At 52.2% G+C, this 20539-nt stretch overlaps 4 protein-coding genes and 1 pseudogene across 18 annotated transcripts; 3 read left to right on the forward strand and 2 right to left on the reverse strand.

Annotated features, from left to right (window-relative positions):
* Nucleotides 1-875: 875 nt before the first annotated feature.
* LOC117190652 lies at nucleotides 876-5857 on the forward strand. Of its 8 annotated transcripts, XM_033395701.1 has the most exons (9): nucleotides 1348-1999; nucleotides 2156-2463; nucleotides 2523-3049; nucleotides 3122-3567; nucleotides 3626-3851; nucleotides 3985-4038; nucleotides 4112-4849; nucleotides 4917-5721; nucleotides 5787-5857. In XM_033395701.1, exons 1-8 carry the CDS (start codon nucleotides 1598-1600, stop codon nucleotides 5675-5677), a joined length of 3462 nt encoding a protein of 1153 aa, XP_033251592.1. In that variant the 5' UTR covers nucleotides 1348-1597; the 3' UTR covers nucleotides 5678-5721; nucleotides 5787-5857. The 8 variants fall into 8 exon arrangements, with proteins under 8 accessions (XP_033251596.1, XP_033251597.1, XP_033251598.1 ...); XM_033395705.1 differs by lacking the exon at nucleotides 1348-1999 and adding an exon at nucleotides 876-1126 and having other exon boundaries at nucleotides 4917-5857; XM_033395706.1 differs by lacking the exon at nucleotides 1348-1999 and adding an exon at nucleotides 971-1126 and having other exon boundaries at nucleotides 4127-4849; nucleotides 4917-5857.
* Nucleotides 5427-7968, reverse strand: LOC117190656 (ATP-dependent RNA helicase DHX8-like). The gene is made up of 2 exons (XM_033395709.1): nucleotides 6136-7968; nucleotides 5427-6038 (listed from the first exon to the last, which is right to left on the reverse strand). Exons 1-2 carry the CDS (start codon nucleotides 7944-7946, stop codon nucleotides 6020-6022), a joined length of 1830 nt encoding a protein of 609 aa, XP_033251600.1. The 5' UTR covers nucleotides 7947-7968; the 3' UTR covers nucleotides 5427-6019.
* Nucleotides 7969-8194: 226 nt separating this feature from the next.
* LOC117190651 lies at nucleotides 8195-13105 on the forward strand. Of its 8 annotated transcripts, XM_033395693.1 has the most exons (9): nucleotides 8594-9244; nucleotides 9401-9708; nucleotides 9768-10294; nucleotides 10367-10812; nucleotides 10871-11096; nucleotides 11230-11283; nucleotides 11357-12097; nucleotides 12165-12969; nucleotides 13035-13105. In XM_033395693.1, the coding sequence occupies exons 1-8, from the start codon at nucleotides 8843-8845 to the stop codon at nucleotides 12923-12925; spliced, it is 3465 nt and encodes a 1154-aa protein (XP_033251584.1). In that variant the 5' UTR covers nucleotides 8594-8842; the 3' UTR covers nucleotides 12926-12969; nucleotides 13035-13105. The 8 variants fall into 8 exon arrangements, with proteins under 8 accessions (XP_033251588.1, XP_033251589.1, XP_033251590.1 ...); XM_033395697.1 differs by lacking the exon at nucleotides 8594-9244 and adding an exon at nucleotides 8195-8371 and having other exon boundaries at nucleotides 12165-13105; XM_033395698.1 differs by lacking the exon at nucleotides 8594-9244 and adding an exon at nucleotides 8216-8371 and having other exon boundaries at nucleotides 11372-12097; nucleotides 12165-13105.
* LOC117190655 (ATP-dependent RNA helicase DHX8-like) lies at nucleotides 12675-15207 on the reverse strand. The gene is made up of 2 exons (XM_033395708.1): nucleotides 13384-15207; nucleotides 12675-13286 (listed from the first exon to the last, which is right to left on the reverse strand). The coding sequence occupies exons 1-2, from the start codon at nucleotides 15192-15194 to the stop codon at nucleotides 13268-13270; spliced, it is 1830 nt and encodes a 609-aa protein (XP_033251599.1). The 5' UTR covers nucleotides 15195-15207; the 3' UTR covers nucleotides 12675-13267.
* Nucleotides 15208-15442: 235 nt separating this feature from the next.
* On the forward strand, nucleotides 15443-20539 carry LOC117190653 (annotated as a pseudogene).

The following is a 20539-nucleotide window of genomic DNA, read 5'->3' on the forward strand; positions in this document are numbered from 1 at the left end:
CGATCGCGATGCTCGCGTGATCTGCTGCTTCTGCGGCGTTCGTTGTCACGAGATCTACTCCTGCGACGCTCCCTATGCCGGTCCTCGCGTGATTTGCTCCTGCGGTGCTCCCTATTCCTATCCTCGCGAGATCTGCTCCGCTTCCGAGTATCCCTGTCCTTCTCGCGACTTCTGCTGCGTTCCCTTCGCTTGTGGGGTCGTTCTCTCGATTCCTTAATCTCTTTCTTATCATCGGTCTTGCCCTCGCCAGGCGCCAGAGCCTCAAGCTCCATCATGGCCGCGTCCACGTCACTCAGGTCTGTCTTTTTGCCAACCGAATGCTTTTCCTTGGCTTCCTCGTCCTGGCCCTCGCTCTGGCTGTATTTATCGTTGGGCAGGGCCAGGCCAGGGAACATTTTCATCAGCTGCGATTTCTTGTCATCTTTGCTGCTGCCAGAGCCGATATTCTCTTCGCTCCCGCCTCTCGGCCGACTGGGCCGCATTAAGTTGATGATGCGCTGCAGATTTTGGACGAGGGAGTCTGGAAACTCGGCGCCGTTCTCGAGCAGAGCCTTGCGGAAGGCATCGTACGATTGATTCTTGTTCTCCAAATCGATGATGAACTGGGCCAGGTCCTTGTCATTGATGCCCAAGTGATTATCGAGCTCTGTGCAGATCTTCGAGACCAGCGACAGATACTCCAATTGCTGCAGCTCCTCCATCTCAGCAGAGCATTAACGATTTCGATTTCGACTTTTGCAAACTTTTCACTGCAATTGAACGCTTTCTTTTCAAGCAAAAAAACCACAAACAAAATGCAACGCACGCCGACCTATCAGCTGTTCCTGGGCTGCACGGTTGGCAAACAGAGTTGACTTGTGCGTACAGTGGCAGCCCCATTTAAATAGTACGTGATTATTTGACCTTACGCTCGCTTTTTGATGTTTTGACTTACGTTGTAACAAACAAATCAACTAGTTATAGCTTTGTAATGTCTTCGTTCTTCGACTGTTTCAACAATTTTGTGCAAAAAGGCCGCAATGTAGAGGAGAATGTGGCTACAGAAGACAAAACGCTAGAGGGACAGCAGCCGCGGCAGTCCAGAATGAATATGACAGCGCCCATTTCTCCCACGCCCAGTAATGGTGTAAGTATATAATCGCGTACTTCGCCGATTCCATTAGATGCATGTGCGGGTACATATTTGCATGAATTCGAAGCTATACGGAAATTGCACAAATATTTGATGCTTTGGTGGGTCTCAAGCGCTGCCTGGTGCTGCCAGACCGAGCCAATAGAATCAGAGTCGAGTCCGCGGGTCCGGCATCTCTTGCCGTGGGCACGCCATATTTTAACAAACCAATTGTGAAAACACGTCGAAGTTGTGGAAGAAAAGGGATAAAAGTACCTTAAAGAAAGTGCAAAGCGAAATTTTGTGTGGGGTCGGTCTACAGTGGCTTTTGGGCGAACAGTTGTCGGGCAATAGTTGAATTATTTCCCGTCGCAGCGAGTGCTACAGCCAAGTAGAAAAAGAAGCAGTTCGATTTGAGGCAGCGCAGCAAGTAGCACCAAAACCAACCACAATCCGCGAGACGTACAGACACGGGCAGACAACAAAATGATGAAGCAAACAGTAAACAAAAGCGGCAACAACAATCCGAAGAAGCAGCTCCAGCCGGCTCCATCCTCGATTATAACATACAGTCCCAGCAAATTCGCGACTAAAGTCGGATGTTCGGACTACATCGTCACAGAGCACACCCACACACACACACACACAACGACAGGGACGGGAGCAGCGAAAACAAATAAATCGTCGGCGGTCGGAACACCCGCGTATTATGTGGTCAGCGCTGGGTCCTTGGGCAGTGCTGCCTCGATGTCAGGAGCAATCACAATGAGTTCGCCGCCCAAGGCCCCCACAGGAACATCCGCTGCGATAAGATCCCCCACACAACCGATTCACATCAGCCCCGGACCAGTGATAATGACAACGTCGCCCTCAACGCCAACAGAGAGTGTAATGAAATCCATAGAAATCCTCTTTCCTAAATGTTCATTTCCTATATTTGTGTAATATTTGTAGTTTTCATAATCCCAGCCGCAGCGACCTTTTTTCCCTGCCACAACTAATCGCATTTCCACTCTCTCTCTCTCTCTGTCTATTGCTCTTTAGTCCAGCACCATCTCGGCCCACAGTGAATCTTCGTTTGGCGATAAAGTGGAGCACAGTTACATGCGCGATACGTCACGTGCCGAGTTGTCCAATGGCCTGGAACCGGTTCGCCACATCCTGGTTAACCATCCTCCGCAGTGCACCAGCTGCCACACATATCCGCAGCAGGACCTGGAGCCAGACCAGAACCATGCTCCACCCTACGACGAGATATCCGCCAAGGAGATGATGAACGAGTGTGCCAGGATTTCCAAGTATGTGAAGAACACCAATTCCGATGATCAGGACTGGGTGGCACGCCTAAATAAGTGAGTATAAAGCTGCAGATCGAGGACGACCATTGTCTAACCCTGTCTGTTCTCCTCAGATCTACCTGGAGCCCTATCCAAACGACGCTGTTCGAGAGGGTATGCAGCATACTCGACCAGGACCAGCTGGCGCGTCTGGCCAACGACAAGCGCCAGCACGAGGTTGTCCATCGTCGTGTGAGCGTGGACAAGTCCGCATCGCGAATGCGTCGGGCTTTGGGCAGCGTTGCCTGGGATCAGCGCATCACTCAATGGCTACACACACTGCTCATGCAGTCCATGCCGCCCTCGTACATGGCCTCCTATCTGGACATGATGCAAACACTGAAAACTAAGCTGCCAACCCTAATGGACAAGCTGCTGTTCAGTCGGCCGCTCTGCAATAACCAGGAGCTGCTCGCCCCCGTCATGAAGAAGCGATGGGAGCCAACTATTCTGCCCAAGAATCGTCAATTGTCGCACAATGCCATAATGGTGGTGCTGCCAAATATGCCCGCCAGCAGCAATGTGCCTGAGCGCATGCACAAATGGTATCGCTCGCTGGCTACCATCTGCCAGGTTGTCCAGATCACCATGCCCAATACGAGTAAGAGCATCCACCTCATATGAGATTTCCTTACCATTTACCCTTTACCCCTGACGTTCCTTCCACCCGCAGAAGATCGGATTGCCAATCACAATCTGGATCAGGTGGCCAAAGTCATTGTGTGCCTCACACGTGTCCGCATAAACGAGCTGCGCTCCGAGAATCCCAATCGTGGCATTATTCTTGTCGGCTTCAATGCCGGCGCATCCCTTGCCCTTCAGGTGGCCCTCTCGGAGAGCCTGGCGTGTGTCGTTTGCATGGGCTTCGCCTACAACACATTGCGTGGTCCTCGTGGCTCTCCCGATGACCGCATCCTGGACATCAAGACGCCCATTCTGTTTGTGATTGGCCAGAACTCGGCACGGAGCAGCCAGGAGGAAATGGAGTCGCTGCGCGAGCGTATGCAATCGGAGTCCTCGCTGGTGGTCGTCGGCAGTGCGGACGATGTCCTGCGTGTGCCCAAGAGCAAGAGACGCATCGACTCGGTTTTTCAGTCGATGGTGGATGCCATGGTGGTGGTAAGTCGGGCACCGAAGGCTGTGCAAATCTACTCTCATTGGTTTATTCCGCTTGCAGGACGAAATCTATGAGTTTGTGAACAGAACGCTGATGGATCCTCCGGGTCCGCGTGTACCCATGGCCCTGCACAACCAAGGCACACAGCGCGGCCAGAACAGGCTGCATCAGCAGCACGCCCTGGGCTTCGAGAAGGGAGGAGCCCAGCAGAATCGCAAGCGCAAAGTGGAGGTTGGATTGGACGAGAGCGGAATGCCGAACACCAAAAGCAAGTTTGTGCTGAACAGTGAGTACCCTCGAGTTCTGATCATCTATCCCACTACTAATACCTCCCCCGCATGTACAACTCAACTCAAACCAATCCAAATCAAATCATAAATCCCCAAATCATCAATCAAAACCTCCACTATCTCAAACAGTCCGCAGGCCGAAGGCACCGCGCCTCGTTGATCCATTTGCTCCCAAGCGAAAGGGTAAAACCATGCAAAGTGCAAACAGCATGCCCTGTTTATTTTTGATCCGCAACCCTATTTCACCGACTAACAGTTTTACCCCCCCCAGTTGGAAGACCTCGTACACGCCCACTGCCGAATGCAGCCACTCCAGCTGGTTCTGGCATTCAAAACAACAACAATAACAACAACAACAACAACAACAAAGGTGCTCTCAGCGTATACACACTAAATCAATCCATTGAATACCTACTAGATGATAGCATGGACAGCGATGATACTGCATCTGCATCAGGTGGATCCGTGGCAGGAGTAGGAGTAGCTGCTGGAGTGGCTGCTGGCGCAGGCAACCCCAAGGTGACCACGTCCGTGGCAGGGGCATTTGATATGGCCTACAAATCGCAACCGACGACGGTTAACATGGCAGCTGGCACCAAAATCAAGATGATACCCTCCAGCCAATTTGTGCAGATCAAATCCCTGACGCCGCAAAATAAACTGATCAATTATACGGTGAACAAGCCCTCCACAACGGGCACCATTGTGAAGACTCTAGGGGGCCCTGCCTCGGGCGGGCAACAGTACTTTACTCTCAAGACTTCGACGGGACAGACAACGAAATTTGTGGCTACCTCCTCGCCAGCAGGAGCAGCAGGAGCGACCCCGCCGCAGCAAAAGTATACGGTGTTCAAGAATGCCAGTGGCATGACCATGCTGCAGTTGAACAAGAATCAGTTAACCGGTGTGGACATGTCGAGCATCATTGATATGCCAATTATGTTTGCCGACAATGAGGGGAACATACCCGAAGGGGAGAAGGATCCGAAGATAGGTGAGAGTATGGGCTTTTGGATGTACGCTCTTGCGGTCGGCTCTAACCAGAAGATTCTAATCCACAGTGCCAGCCACACCCGGTCGCAATCCCAACAGCAAGAGTCCAATCATCATCAGTCAGAAGATCATAAAGGAGGCCAATGCCTCCAAGACAATGCCGTCAAGCAGCACACCCGTCACCAGCAAGGTAGGCAACAATATCGTTCTCAACAAGGGAATCCAGCAGCTGTTCACCACCTCGCCGAGCGGAGCCACCACCACAATTGTTGGCCAAAACAAGGTGGTCTATCTCAATCGGAATCAAATGAAGCCAATAAGCAATATAGTGACAACTGGCCAACGCGTGCCCGTACGTATTCTCAGCAGCACTCCGAAGAGTGCCACACCCAGCGGCAGCACAGGCAGTCCGCTTCTGTTGGACACCTTCTCGGGATCCCTAGTGTCTAGTGTCAAGGCGTCGCCCATGCCCTCGGGCACACTCCGCCACACGGGCATCATTAGCGTAGGCAACAAGACGTATCCACAGTTCCAGATGATCAACAGTGGCAGCCCAGGGACGCAGCCCAAGGTCACAACAGTGGGCGCAGACGGCAAGATGTCCATTGGGAATGTGTGCATCAAGTCTGGCACAGGGATCAGGCAGGTCCCCGTTCTGATGATGGCGAACCGTGCGGCCGGATCGTCCCCAGCATCCACTACTACTGGCGGCGCTGCCGTCCGCCGTGTCGTCAACATAGCCTCTGTCTCCAAGCTGAGTTCTGGCCAGGCCTCCGCCGATTCGAAGGTCGTCAAGCTGCAGCCACCTACAAAGCAGAATCAGAAGTAAGAATCGCAGATATAGAGGGAATCATACAATTTATAAATTTATATGTAAGCCAGGATCGGATCCCCAATCATTTTTAAAGAGAGTTTTAAATTTGAATTAATCTTTTCAGCCCCCATCCCATGTAGATTGTTGCAAAATGTTATTTAAATCGAAATAAAATTACCCCTAAGATTCAGCTAATATTTCATTCTGTAATGCATATGTACACATGTATAGATGTACATTTACTGTATAGAATAAGGATGTATATATGTAGGTTCTTTTGGGACATTTTACTTGTGCGTCTCGAGTCTTGAGCAGAACACTGACAGATTCATTAAGAAAATAAAAACTTGCCGCTTATCAAAAATTCCGGGAAAATCTGTAAAGAGTCAAGTGTCATTTCATGCATTTGCAGACCTCTGCATATTCCTGAGCTTGCTTTTTGGTTTCTTTATTCATGGCTAGACATTATGTACCTTATGTTCCTGTCCCCTTGATCTCCTACAGAGAGAGAGAGAATGAGGTCCGTCTTCTTGCCAAAGGATGACTTCTTGCCGCCAATCACGTGCTTCTTCCACTCGGGCACCTCGGCGGTGGCGGCGCCCATGCCACGCATGTTGGCCGCCAGATTGCGAGTGTCCTCCTCGGGCAGCGGATCGATCCAGTTCTTGTTGAGGTTCGTGGGCAGGGCCTCCATTTCTGGTTCGCGCTGCAGCATTTTCTGCTCCCGCCGCTCCTTGGACAGGGCCGACTGCATCATGGCCGCCTGGGTCAACGAACCGTCGGGATTCTTGACAATTCTCACGGGCGATAGGTCGTGCAGGGCCCTGCCATGGCCCGAGAGGAATGGCGGCTCTTCCTCCACAATCCCAATCTCGATGTCCGCCTCGTCGTCCTCGTCCTTGGGCAGCAGACCTGTCTCCTCGTCAAAGTCCGGCATTTCGCTCCTGTCCAGGACCCCAGAGCTAATCATCTGTTTGATTTCCCATCGCTCGGGGCTGGAGATCCTGGTAACCCGCTTCCTTGACTCGTTCTCGTCCCCGTCCAGGCTGTTGCCCTGCAGATTTAGCATGGAGGTGCTGCTGCTGAAGGGACCATCTGGATTGCGGTCCCGCAGCGAGTCATCATCCTCGGGGGTGTGCGAGAGGGGATTCAAGTCCCTGCCCGACTCCTGATCGACTTCCTTCATGGACAGCGACACTTTCTGACCCGTCAGTGACATCACCTTGACCCTCACGGTCTGATTGCGGACCACCACTTCGGTCACGTCGGTGACCCTGCCCTCGGCTCGCAGCTGCGAGATGTGCACCAGCCCCTCCCAGCGCTTGCGCAGTCCGAAGAGCTGGACAAAGCACCCGAAGGGCACAATGTTGGCCACCTTGCCGGAGTAGATCTTGCCAGCCTCGGGATCGTCGGCCATCACTGTGCTGGGGGGCGGCATTTTCTCCTGGCGGCGATCGCCACGGTCGCCAGAGCGCGACCGACTGCGTTGTCGACGCTCGTGGCGGTCTCGAGAGCTGGACCTGCGGCGACCACGATCTCGCTCGCGATCGTCGCGGGACCTGCTTCGGCGGCGTTCCCGTTCCCGATCGCGATGCTCGCGTGATCTGCTGCTTCTGCGGCGTTCTTTGTCACGAGATCTACTCCTGCGACGCTCCCTATGCCGGTCCTCGCGTGATTTGCTCCTGCGGCGCTCCCTATTCCTATCCTCGCGAGATCTGCTCCGCTTCCGAGTATCCCTGTCCTTCTCGCGACTTCTGCTGCGTTCCCTTCGCTTGTGGGGTCGTTCTCTCGATTCCTTAATCTCTTTCTTATCATCGGTCTTGCCCTCGCCAGGCGCCAGAGCCTCAAGCTCCATCATGGCCGCGTCCACGTCACTCAGGTCTGTCTTTTTGCCAACCGAATGCTTTTCCTTGGCTTCCTCGTCCTGGCCCTCGCTCTGGCTGTATTTATCGTTGGGCAGGGCCAGGCCAGGGAACATTTTCATCAGCTGCGATTTCTTGTCATCTTTGCTGCTGCCAGAGCCGATATTCTCTTCGCTCCCGCCTCTCGGCCGACTGGGCCGCATTAAGTTGATGATGCGCTGCAGATTTTGGACGAGGGAGTCTGGAAACTCGGCGCCGTTCTCGAGCAGAGCTTTGCGGAAGGCATCGTACGATTGATTCTTGTTCTCCAAATCGATGATGAACTGGGCCAGGTCCTTGTCATTGATGCCCAAGTGATTATCGAGCTCTGTGCAGATCTTCGAGACCAGCGACAGATACTCCAATTGCTGCAGCTCCTCCATCTCAGCAGAGCATTAACGATTTCGATTTCGACTTTTGCAAACTTTTCACTGCAATTGAACGCTTTCTTTTCAAGCAAAAAAACCACAAACAAAATGCAACGCACGCCGACCTATCAGCTGTTCCTGGGCTGCACGGTTGGCAAACAGAGTTGACTTGTGCGTACAGTGGCAGCCCCATTTAAATAGTACGTGATTATTTGACCTTACGCTCGCTTTTTGATGTTTTGACTTACGTTGTAACAAACAAATCAACTAGTTATAGCTTTGTAATGTCTTCGTTCTTCGACTGTTTCAACAATTTTGTGCAAAAAGGCCGCAATGTAGAGGAGAATGTGGCTACAGAAGACAAAACGCTAGAGGGACAGCAGCCGCGGCAGTCCAGAATGAATATGACAGCGCCCATTTCTCCCACGCCCAGTAATGGTGTAAGTATATAATCGCGTACTTCGCCGATTCCATTAGATGCATGTGCGGGTACATATTTGCATGAATTCGAAGCTATACGGAAATTGCACAAATATTTGATGCTTTGGTGGGTCTCAAGCGCTGCCTGGTGCTGCCAGACCGAGCCAATAGAATCAGAGTCGAGTCCGCGGGTCCGGCATCTCTTGCCGTGGGCACGCCATATTTTAACAAACCAATTGTGAAAACACGTCGAAGTTGTGGAAGAAAAGGGATAAAAGTACCTTAAAGAAAGTGCAAAGCGAAATTTTGTGTGGGGTCGGTCTACAGTGGCTTTTGGGCGAACAGTTGTCGGGCAATAGTTGAATTATTTCCCGTCGCAGCGAGTGCTACAGCCAAGTAGAAAAAGAAGCAGTTCGATTTGAGGCAGCGCAGCAAGTAGCACCAAAACCAACCACAATCCGCGAGACGTACAGACACGGGCAGACAACAAAATGATGAAGCAAACAGTAAACAAAAGCGGCAACAACAATCCGAAGAAGCAGCTCCAGCCGGCTCCATCCTCGATTATAACATACAGTCCCAGCAAATTCGTGACTAAAGTCGGATGTTCGGACTACATCGTCACAGAGCACACCCACACACACACACACACAACGACAGGGACGGGAGCAGCGAAAACAAATAAATCGTCGGCGGTCGGAACACCCGCGTATTATGTGGTCAGCGCTGGGTCCTTGGGCAGTGCTGCCTCGATGTCAGGAGCAATCACAATGAGTTCGCCGCCCAAGGCCCCCACAGGAACATCCGCTGCGATAAGATCCCCCACACAACCGATTCACATCAGCCCCGGACCAGTGATAATGACAACGTCGCCCTCAACGCCAACAGAGAGTGTAATGAAATCCATAGAAATCCTCTTTCCTAAATGTTCATTTCCTATATTTGTGTAATATTTGTAGTTTTCATAATCCCAGCCGCAGCGACCTTTTTTCCCTGCCACAACTAATCGCATTTCCACTCTCTCTCTCTCTCTGTCTATTGCTCTTTAGTCCAGCACCATCTCGGCCCACAGTGAATCTTCGTTTGGCGATAAAGTGGAGCACAGTTACATGCGCGATACGTCACGTGCCGAGTTGTCCAATGGCCTGGAACCGGTTCGCCACATCCTGGTTAACCATCCTCCGCAGTGCACCAGCTGCCACACATATCCGCAGCAGGACCTGGAGCCAGACCAGACCCATGCTCCACCCTACGACGAGATATCCGCCAAGGAGATGATGAACGAGTGTGCCAGGATTTCCAAGTATGTGAAGAACACCAATTCCGATGATCAGGACTGGGTGGCACGCCTAAATAAGTGAGTATAAAGCTGCAGATCGAGGACGACCATTGTCTAACCCTCTCTGTTCTCCTCAGATCTACCTGGAGCCCTATCCAAACGACGCTGTTCGAGAGGGTATGCAGCATACTCGACCAGGACCAGCTGGCGCGTCTGGCCAACGACAAGCGCCAGCACGAGGTTGTCCATCGTCGTGTGAGCGTGGACAAGTCCGCATCGCGAATGCGTCGGGCTTTGGGCAGCGTTGCCTGGGATCAGCGCATCACTCAATGGCTACACACACTGCTCATGCAGTCCATGCCGCCCTCGTACATGGCCTCCTATCTGGACATGATGCAAACACTGAAAACTAAGCTGCCAACCCTAATGGACAAGCTGCTGTTCAGTCGGCCGCTCTGCAATAACCAGGAGCTTCTCGCCCCCGTCATGAAGAAGCGATGGGAGCCAACTATTCTGCCCAAGAATCGTCAATTGTCGCACAATGCCATAATGGTGGTGCTGCCAAATATGCCCGCCAGCAGAAATGTGACTGAGCGCATGCACAAATGGTATCGCTCGCTGGCTACCATCTGCCAGGTTGTCCAGATCACCATGCCCAATACGAGTAAGAGCATCCACCTCATATGAGATTTCCTTACCATTTACCCTTTACCCCTGACGTTCCTTCCACCCGCAGAAGATCGGATTGCCAATCACAATCTGGATCAGGTGGCCAAAGTCATTGTGTGCCTCACACGTGTCCGCATAAACGAGCTGCGCTCCGAGAATCCCAATCGTGGCATTATTCTTGTCGGCTTCAATGCCGGCGCATCCCTTGCCCTTCAGGTGGCCCTCTCGGAGAGCCTGGCGTGTGTCGTTTGCATGGGCTTCGCCTACAACACATTGCGTGGTCCTCGTGGCTCTCCCGATGACCGCATCCTGGACATCAAGACGCCCATTCTGTTTGTGATTGGCCAGAACTCGGCACGGAGCAGCCAGGAGGAAATGGAGTCGCTGCGCGAGCGTATGCAATCGGAGTCCTCGCTGGTGGTCGTCGGCAGTGCGGACGATGTCCTGCGTGTGCCCAAGAGCAAGAGACGCATCGAGGGCGTCACCCAGTCGATGGTGGATGCCATGGTGGTGGTAAGTCGGGCACCGAAGGCTGTGCAAATCTACTCTCATTGGTTTATTCCGCTTGCAGGACGAAATCTATGAGTTTGTGAACAGAACGCTGATGGATCCTCCGGGTCCGCGTGTACCCATGGCCCTGCACAACCAAGGCACACAGCGCGGCCAGAACAGGCTGCATCAGCAGCACGCCCTGGGCTTCGAGAAGGGAGGAGCCCAGCAGAATCGCAAGCGCAAAGTGGAGGTTGGATTGGACGAGAGCGGAATGCCGAACACCAAAAGCAAGTTTGTGCTGAACAGTGAGTACCCTCGAGTTCTGATCATCTATCCCACTACTAATACCTCCCCCGCATGTACAACTCAACTCAAACCAATCCAAATCAAATCATAAATCCCCAAATCATCAATCAAAACCTCCACTATCTCAAACAGTCCGCAGGCCGAAGGCACCGCGCCTCGTTGATCCATTTGCTCCCAAGCGAAAGGGTAAAACCATGCAAAGTGCAAACAGCATGCCCTGTTTATTTTTGATCCGCAACCCTATTTCACCGACTAACAGTTTTACCCCCCCCAGTTGGAAGACCTCGTACACGCCCACTGCCGAATGCAGCCACTCCAGCTGGTTCTGGCATTCAAAACAACAACAATAACAACAACAACAACAACAACAACAAAGGTGCTCTCAGCGTATACACACTAAATCAATCCATTGAATACCTACTAGATGATAGCATGGACAGCGATGATACTGCATCTGCATCAGGTGGATCCGTGGCAGGAGTAGGAGTAGCTGCTGGAGTGGCTGCTGGCGCAGGCAACCCCAAGGTGACCACGTCCGTGGCAGGGGCATTTGATATGGCCTACAAATCGCAACCGACGACGGTTAACCTGGCAGCTGGCACCAAAATCAAGATGATACCCTCCAGCCAATTTGTGCAGATCAAATCCCTGACGCCGCAAAATAAACTGATCAATTATACGGTGAACAAGCCCTCCACAACGGGCACCATTGTGAAGACTCTAGGGGGCCCTGCCTCGGGCGGGCAACAGTACTTTACTCTCAAGACTTCGACGGGACAGACAACGAAATTTGTGGCTACCTCCTCGCCAGCAGGAGCAGCAGGAGCGACCCCGCCGCAGCAAAAGTATACGGGGTTCAAGAATGCCAGTGGCATGACCATGCTGCAGTTGAACAAGAATCAGTTAACCGGTGTGGACATGTCGAGCATCATTGATATGCCAATTATGTTTGCCGACAATGAGGGGAACATACCCGAAGGGGAGAAGGATCCGAAGATAGGTGAGAGTATGGGCTTTTGGATGTACGCTCTTGCGGTCGGCTCTAACCAGAAGATTCTAATCCACAGTGCCAGCCACACCCGGTCGCAATCCCAACAGCAAGAGTCCAATCATCATCAGTCAGAAGATCATAAAGGAGGCCAATGCCTCCAAGACAATGCCGTCAAGCAGCACACCCGTCACCAGCAAGGTAGGCAACAATATCGTTCTCAACAAGGGAATCCAGCAGCTGTTCACCACCTCGCCGAGCGGAGCCACCACCACAATTGTTGGCCAAAACAAGGTGGTCTATCTCAATCGGAATCAAATGAAGCCAATAAGCAATATAGTGACAACTGGCCAACGCGTGCCCGTACGTATTCTCAGCAGCACTCCGAAGAGTGCCACACCCAGCGGCAGCACAGGCAGTCCGCTTCTGTTGGACACCTTCTCGGGATCCCTAGTGTCTAGTGTCAAGGCGTCGCCCATGCCCTCGGGCACACTCCGCCACACGGGCATCATTAGCGTAGGCAACAAGACGTATCCACAGTTCCAGATGATCAACAGTGGCAGCCCAGGGACGCAGCCCAAGGTCACAACAGTGGGCGCAGACGGCAAGATGTCCATTGGGAATGTGTGCATCAAGTCTGGCACAGGGATCAGGCAGGTCCCCGTTCTGATGATGGCGAACCGTGCGGCCGGATCGTCCCCAGCATCCACTACTACTGGCGGCGCTGCCGTCCGCCGTGTCGTCAACATAGCCTCTGTCTCCAAGCTGAGTTCTGGCCAGGCCTCCGCCGATTCGAAGGTCGTCAAGCTGCAGCCACCTACAAAGCAGAATCAGAAGTAAGAATCGCAGATATAGAGGGAATCATACAATTTATAAATTTATATGTAAGCCAGGATCGGATCCCCAATCATTTTTAAAGAGAGTTTTAAATTTGAATTAATCTTTTCAGCCCCCATCCCATGTAGATTGTTGCAAAATGTTATTTAAATCGAAATAAAATTACCCCTAAGATTCAGCTAATATTTCATTCTGTAATGCATATGTACACATGTATAGATGTACATTTACTGTATAGAATAAGGATGTATATATGTAGGTTCTTTTGGGACATTTTACTTGTGCGTCTCGAGTCTTGAGCAGAACACTGACAGATTCATTAAGAAAATAAAAACTTGCCGCTTATCAAAAATTCCGGGAAAATCTGTAAAGAGTCAAGTGTCATTTCATGCATTTGCAGACCTCTGCATATTCCTGAGCTTGCTTTTTGGTTTCTTTATTCATGGCTCGACATTATGTACCTTATGTTCCTGTCCCCTTGATCTCCTACAGAGAGAGAGAGAGTGAGGTTCGTCTTCTTGCCAAAGGATGACTTCTTGCCGCCAATCACGTGCTTCTTCCACTCGGGCACCTCGGCGGTGGCGGCGCCCATGCCACGCATGTTGGCCGCCAGATTGCGAGTGTCCTCCTCGGGCAGCGGATCGATCCAGTTCTTGTTGAGGTTCGTGGGCAGGGCCTCCATTTCTGGTTCGCGCTGCAGCATTTTCTGCTCCCGCCGCTCCTTGGACAGGGCCGACTGCATCATGGCCGCCTGGGTCAACGAACCGTCGGGATTCTTGACAATTCTCACGGGCGATAGGTCGTGCAGGGCCCTGCCATGGCCCGAGAGGAATGGCGGCTCTTCCTCCACAATCCCAATCTCGATGTCCGCCTCGTCGTCCTCGTCCTTGGGCAGCAGACCTGTCTCCTCGTCAAAGTCCGGCATTTCGCTCCTGTCCAGGACCCCAGAGCTAATCATCTGTTTGATTTCCCATCGCTCGGGGCTGGAGATCCTGGTAACCCGCTTCCTTGACTCGTTCTCGTCCCCGTCCAGGCTGTTGCCCTGCAGATTTAGCATGGAGGTGCTGCTTCTGAAGGGACCATCTGGATTGCGGTCCCGCAGCGAGTCATCATCCTCGGGGGTGTGCGAGAGGGGATTCAAGTCCCTGCCCGACTCCTGATCGACCTCCTTCATGGACAGCGACACTTTCTGACCCGTCAGTGACATCACCTTGACCCTCACGGTCTGATTGCGGACCACCACTTCGGTCACGTCGGTGACCCTGCCCTCGGCTCGCAGCTGCGAGATGTGCACCAGCCCCTCCCAGCGCTTGCGCAGTCCGAAGAGCTGGACAAAGCACCCGAAGGGCACAATGTTGGCCACCTTGCCGGAGTAGATCTTGCCAGCCTCGGGATCGTCGGCCATCACTGTGCTGGGGGGCGGCATTTTCTCCTGGCGGCGATCGCCACGGTCGCCAGAGCGCGACCGACTGCGTTGTCGACGCTCGTGGCGGTCTCGAGAGCTGGACCTGCGGCGACCACGATCTCGCTCGCGATCGTCGCGGGACCTGCTTCGGCGGCGTTCCCGTTCCCGATCGCGATGCTCGCGTGATCTGCTGCTTCTGCGGCGTTCTTTGTCACGAGATCTACTCCTGCGACGCTCCCTATGCCGGTCCTCGCGTGATTTGCTCCTGCGGCGCTCCCTATTCCTATCCTCGCGAGATCTGCTCCGCTTCCGAGTATCCCTGTCCTTCTCGCGACTTCTGCTGCGTTCCCTTCGCTTGTGGGGTCGTTCTCTCGATTCCTTAATCTCTTTCTTATCATCGGTCTTGCCCTCGCCAGGCGCCAGAGCCTCAAGCTCCATCATGGCCGCGTCCACGTCACTCAGGTCTGTCTTTTTGCCAACCGAATGCTTTTCCTTGGCTTCCTCGTCCTGGCCCTCGCTCTGGCTGTATTTATCGTTGGGCAGGGCCAGGCCAGGGAACATTTTCATCAGCTGCGATTTCTTGTCATCTTTGCTGCTGCCAGAGCCGATATTCTCTTCGCTCCCGCCTCTCGGCCGACTGGGCCGCATTAAGTTGATGATGCGCTGCAGATTTTGGACGAGGGAGTCTGGAAACTCGGCGCCGTTCTCGAGCAGAGCCTTGCGGAAGGCATCGTACGATTGATTCTTGTTCTCCAAATCGATGATGAACTGGGCCAGGTCCTTGTCATTGATGCCCAAGTGATTATCGAGCTCTGTGCAGATCTTCGAGACCAGCGACAGATACTCCAATTGCTGCAGCTCCTCCATCTCAGCAGAGCATTAACGATTTCGATTTCGGCTTTTGCAAACTTTTCACTGCAATTGAACGCTTTCTTTTCAAGCAAAAAAACCACAAACAAAATGCAACGCACGCCGACCTATCAGCTGTTCCTGGGCTGCACGGTTGGCAAACAGAGTTGACTTGTGCGTACAGTGGCAGCCCCATTTAAATAGTACGTGATTATTTGACCTTACGCTCGCTTTTTGATGTTTTGACTTACGTTGTAACAAACAAATCAACTAGTTATAGCTTTGTAATGTCTTCGTTCTTCGACTGTTTCAACAATTTTGTGCAAAAAGGCCGCAATGTAGAGGAGAATGTGGCTACAGAAGACAAAACGCTAGAGGGACAGCAGCCGCGGCAGTCCAGAATGGAAATGACAGCGCCCATTTCTCCCACGCCCAGTAATGGTGTAAGTATATAATCGCGTACTTCGCCTATTCCATTAGATGCATGTGCGGGTACATATTTGCATGAATTCGAAGCTATACGGAAATTGCACAAATATTTGATGCTTTGGTGGGTCTCAAGCGCTGCCTGGTGCTGCCAGACCGAGCCAATAGAATCAGAGTCGAGTCCGCGGGTCCGGCATCTCTTGCCGTGGGCACGCCATATTTTACCAAACCAATTGTGAAAACACGTCGAAGTTGTGGAAGAAAAGGGATAAAAGTACCTTAAAGAAAGTGCAAAGCGAAATTTTGTGTGGGGTCGGTCTACAGTGGCTTTTGGGCGAACAGTTGTCGGGCAATAGTTGAATTATTTCCCGTCGCAGCGAGTGCTACAGCCAAGTAGAAAAAGAAGCAGTTCGATTTGAGGCAGCGCAGCAAGTAGCACCAAAACCAACCACAATCCGCGAGACGTACAGACACGGGCAGACAACAAAATGATGAAGCAAACAGTAAACAAAAGCGGCAACAACAATCCGAAGAAGCAGCTCCAGCCGGCTCCATCCTCGATTATAACATACAGTCCCAGCAAATTCGTGACTAAAGTCGGATGTTCGGACTACATCGTCACAGAGCACACCCACACACACACACACACACAACGACAGGGACGGGAGCAGCGAAAACAAATAAATCGTCGGCGGTCGGAACACCCGCGTATTATGTGGTCAGCGCTGGGTCCTTGGGCAGTGCTGCCTCGATGTCAGGAGCAATCACAATGAGTTCGCCGCCCAAGGCCCCCACAGGAACATCCGCTGCGATAAGATCCCCCACACAACCGATTCACATCAGCCCCGGACCAGTGATAATGACAACGTCGCCCTCAACGCCAACAGAGAGTGTAATGAAATCCATAGAAATCCTCTTTCCTAAATGTTAATTTCCTATATTTGTGTAATATTTGTAGTTTTCATAATCCCAGCCGCAGCGACCTTTTTTCCCTGCCACAACTAATCGCATTTCCACTCTCTCTCTCTCTCTGTCTATTGCTCTTTAGTCCAGCACCATCTCGGCCCACAGTGAATCTTCGTTTGGCGATTAAGTGGAGCACAGTTACATGCGCGATACGTCACGTGCCGAGTTGTCTCATGGCCTGGAACCGGTTCGCCACATCCTGGTTAACCATCCTCCGCAGTGCACCAGCTGCCACACATATCCGCAGCAGGACCTCCAACCAGACCAGACCCATGCTCCACCCTACGACGAGATATCCGCCAAGGAGATGATGAACGAGTGTGCCAGGATTTCCAAGTATGTGAAGAACACCAATTCCGATGATCAGGACTGGGTGGCACGCCTAAATAAGTGAGTATAAAGCTGCAGATCGAGGACGACCATTGTCTAACCCTCTCTGTTCTCCTCAGATCTACCTGGAGCCCTATCCAAACGACGCTGTTCGAGAGGGTATGCAGCATACTCGACCAGGACCAGCTGGCGCGTCTGGCCAACGACAAGCGCCAGCACGAGGTTGTCCATCGTCGTGTGAGCGTGGACAAGTCCGCATCGCGAATGCGTCGGGCTTTGGGCAGCGTTGCCTGGGATCAGCGCATCACTCAATGGCTACACACACTGCTCATGCAGTCCATGCCGCCCTCGTACATGGCCTCCTATCTGGACATGATGCAAACACTGAAAACTAAGCTGCCAACCCTAATGGACAAGCTGCTGTTCAGTCGGCCGCTCTGCAATAACCAGGAGCTGCTCGCCCCAGTCATGAAGAAGCGATGGGAGCCAACTATTCTGCCCAAGAATCGTCAATTGTCGCACAATGCCATAATGGTGGTTCTGCCAAATATGCCCGCCAGCAGCAATGTGCCTGAGCGCATGCACAAATGGTATCGCTCGCTGGCTACCATCTGCCAGGTTGTCCAGATCACCATGCCCAATACGAGTAAGAGCATCCACCTCATATGAGATTTCCTTACCATTTACGCTTTACCCCTGACGTTCCTTCCACCCGCAGAAGATCGGATTGCCAATCACAATCTGGATCAGGTGGCCGAAGTCATTGTGTGCCTCACACGTGTCCGCATAAACGAGCTGCGCTCCGAGAATCCCAATCGTGGCATTATTCTTGTCGGCTTCAATGCCGGCGCATCCCTTGCCCTTCAGGTGGCCCTCTCGGAGAGCCTGGCGTGTGTCGTTTGCATGGGCTTCGCCTACAACACATTGCGTGGTCCTCGTGGCTCTCCCGATGACCGCATCCTGGACATCAAGACGCCCATTCTGTTTGTGATTGGCCAGAACTCGGCACGGAGCAGCCAGGAGGAAATGGAGTCGCTGCGCGAGCGTATGCAATCGGAGTCCTCGCTGGTGGTCGTCGGCAGTGCGGACGATGTCCTGCGTGTGCCCAAGAGCAAGAGACGCATCGAGGGCGTCACCCAGTCGATGGTGGATGCCATGGTGGTGGTAAGTCGGGCACCGAAGGCTGTGCAAATCTACTCTCATTGGTTTATTCCGCTTGCAGGACGAAATCTATGAGTTTGTGAACAGAACGCTGATGGATCCTCCGGGTCCGCGTGTACCCACAACCAAGCCCTGCACAACCAAGGCACACAGCGCGGCCAGAACAGGCTGCATCAGCAGCACGCCCTGGGCTTCGAGAAGGGAGGAGCCCAGCAGAATCGCAAGCGCAAAGTGGAGGTTGGATTGGACGAGAGCGGAATGCCGAACACCAAAAGCAAGTTTGTGCTGAACAGTGAGTACCCTCGAGTTCTGATCATCTATCCCACTACTAATACCTCCCCCGCATGTACAACTCAACTCAAACCAATCCAAATCAAATCATAAATCCCCAAATCATCAATCAAAACCTCCACTATCTCAAACAGTCCGCAGGCCGAAGGCACCGCGCCTCGTTGATCCATTTGCTCCCAAGCGAAAGGGTAAAACCATGCAAAGTGCAAACAGCATGCCCTGTTTATTTTTGATCCGCAACCCTATTTCACCGACTAACAGTTTTACCCCCCCCAGTTGGAAGACCTCGTACACGCCCACTGCCGAATGCAGCCACTCCAGCTGGTTCTGGCATTCAAAACAACAACAATAACAACAACAACAACAACAACAAAGGTGCTCTCAGCGTATACACACTAAATCAATCCATTGAATACCTACTAGATGATAGCATGGACAGCGATGATACTGCATCTGCATCAGGTGGATCCGTGGCAGGAGTAGGAGTAGCTGCTGGAGTGGCTGCTGGCGCAGGCAACCCCAAGGTGACCACGTCCGTGGCAGGGGCATTTGATATGGCCTACAAATCGCAACCGACGACGGTTAACCTGGCAGCTGGCACCAAAATCAAGATGATACCCTCCAGCCAATTTGTGCAGATCAAATCCCTGACGCCGCAAAATAAACTGATCAATTATACGGTGAACAAGCCCTCCACAACGGGCACCATTGTGAAGACTCTAGGGGGCCCTGCCTCGGGCGGGCAACAGTACTTTACTCTCAAGACTTCGACGGGACAGACAACGAAATTTGTGGCTACCTCCTCGCCAGCAGGAGCAGCAGGAGCGACCCCGCCGCAGCAAAAGTATACGGTGTTCAAGAATGCCAGTGGCATGACCATGCTGCAGTTGAACAAGAATCAGTTAACCGGTGTGGACATGTCGAGCATCATTGATATGCCAATTATGTTTGCCGACAATGAGGGGAACATACCCGAAGGGGAGAAGGATCCGAAGATAGGTGAGAGTATGGGCTTTTGGATGTACGCTCTTGCGGTCGGCTCTAACCAGAAGATTCTAATCCACAGTGCCAGCCACACCCGGTCGCAATCCCAACAGCAAGAGTCCAATCATCATCAGTCAGAAGATCATAAAGGAGGCCAATGCCTCCAAGACAATGCCGTCAAGCAGCACACCCGTCACCAGCAAGGTAGGCAACAATATCGTTCTCAACAAGGGAATCCAGCAGCTGTTCACCACCTCGCCGAGCGGAGCCACCACCACAATTGTTGGCCAAAACAAGGTGGTCTATCTCAATCGGAATCAAATGAAGCCAATAAGCAATATAGTGACAACTAGCCAACGCGTGCCCGTACGTATTCTCAGCAGCACTCCGAAGAGTGCCACACCCAGCGGCAGCACAGGCAGTCCGCTTCTGTTGGACACCTCCTCGGGATCCCTAGTGTCTAGTGTCAAGGCGTCGCCCATGCCCTCGGGCACACTCCGCCACACGGGCATCATTAGCGTAGGCAACAAGACGTATCCACAGTTCCAGATGATCAACAGTGGCAGCCCAGGGACGCAGCCCAAGGTCACAACAGTGGGCGCAGACGGCAAGATGTCCATTGGGAATGTGTGCATCAAGTCTGGCACAGGGATCAGGCAGGTCCCCGTTCTGATGATGGCGACCCGTGCGGCCGGATCGTCCCCAGCATCCACTACTACTGGCGGCGCTGCCGTCCGCCGTGTCCTCAACATAGCCTCTGTCTCCAAGCTGAGTTCTGGCCAGGCCTCCGCCGATTCGAAGGTCGTCAAGCTGCAGCCACCTACAAAGCAGAATCAGAAGTAAGAATCGCAGATATAGAGGGAATCATACAATTTATAAATTTATATGTAAGCCAGGATCGGATCCCCAATCATTTTTAAAGAGAGTTTTAAATTTGAATTAATCTTTTCAGCCCCCATCCCATGTAGATTGTTGCAAAATGTTATTTAAATCGAAATAAAATTACCCCTAAGATTCAGCTAATATTTCATTCTGTAATGCATATGTACACATGTATAGATGTACATTTACTGTATAGAATAAGGATGTATATATGTAGGTTCTTTTGGGACATTTTACTTGTGCGTCTCGAGTCTTGAGCAGAACACTGACAGATTCATTAAGAAAATAAAAACTTGCCGCTTATCAAAAATTCCGGGAAAATC

This window comes from Drosophila miranda, assembly GCF_003369915.1.
Source record: "Drosophila miranda strain MSH22 chromosome Y unlocalized genomic scaffold, D.miranda_PacBio2.1 Contig_Y1_pilon, whole genome shotgun sequence".
Classification (NCBI taxonomy): Eukaryota; Metazoa; Arthropoda; class Insecta; order Diptera; family Drosophilidae; genus Drosophila; species Drosophila miranda.

What these genes read in the sequence shown, in the direction of transcription:
- LOC117190652 (XM_033395700.1), top strand. Translation starts at nt 1,598, where the DNA reads ATGATGAAGCAAACAGTAAACAAAAGCGGCAACAACAATCCGAAGAAG. An exon ending in TGGGTGGCACGCCTAAATAA is followed by an intron (nt 2,464 to 2,522) that starts GTGAGTATAAAG and finishes TGTTCTCCTCAG; the next exon opens with ATCTACCTGGAGCCCTATCC. An exon ending in TGGTGGATGCCATGGTGGTG is followed by an intron (nt 3,568 to 3,625) that starts GTAAGTCGGGCA and finishes TTCCGCTTGCAG; the next exon opens with GACGAAATCTATGAGTTTGT.
- LOC117190655 (XM_033395708.1), bottom strand. Translation starts at nt 15,194, where the DNA reads ATGGAGGAGCTGCAGCAATTGGAGTATCTGTCGCTGGTCTCGAAGATC.
- LOC117190651 (XM_033395692.1), top strand. Translation starts at nt 8,843, where the DNA reads ATGATGAAGCAAACAGTAAACAAAAGCGGCAACAACAATCCGAAGAAG. An exon ending in CCTCAACGCCAACAGAGAGT is followed by an intron (nt 9,245 to 9,400) that starts GTAATGAAATCC and finishes ATTGCTCTTTAG; the next exon opens with TCCAGCACCATCTCGGCCCA. An exon ending in GATCACCATGCCCAATACGA is followed by an intron (nt 10,295 to 10,366) that starts GTAAGAGCATCC and finishes TTCCACCCGCAG; the next exon opens with AAGATCGGATTGCCAATCAC.
- LOC117190656 (XM_033395709.1), bottom strand. Translation starts at nt 7,946, where the DNA reads ATGGAGGAGCTGCAGCAATTGGAGTATCTGTCGCTGGTCTCGAAGATC.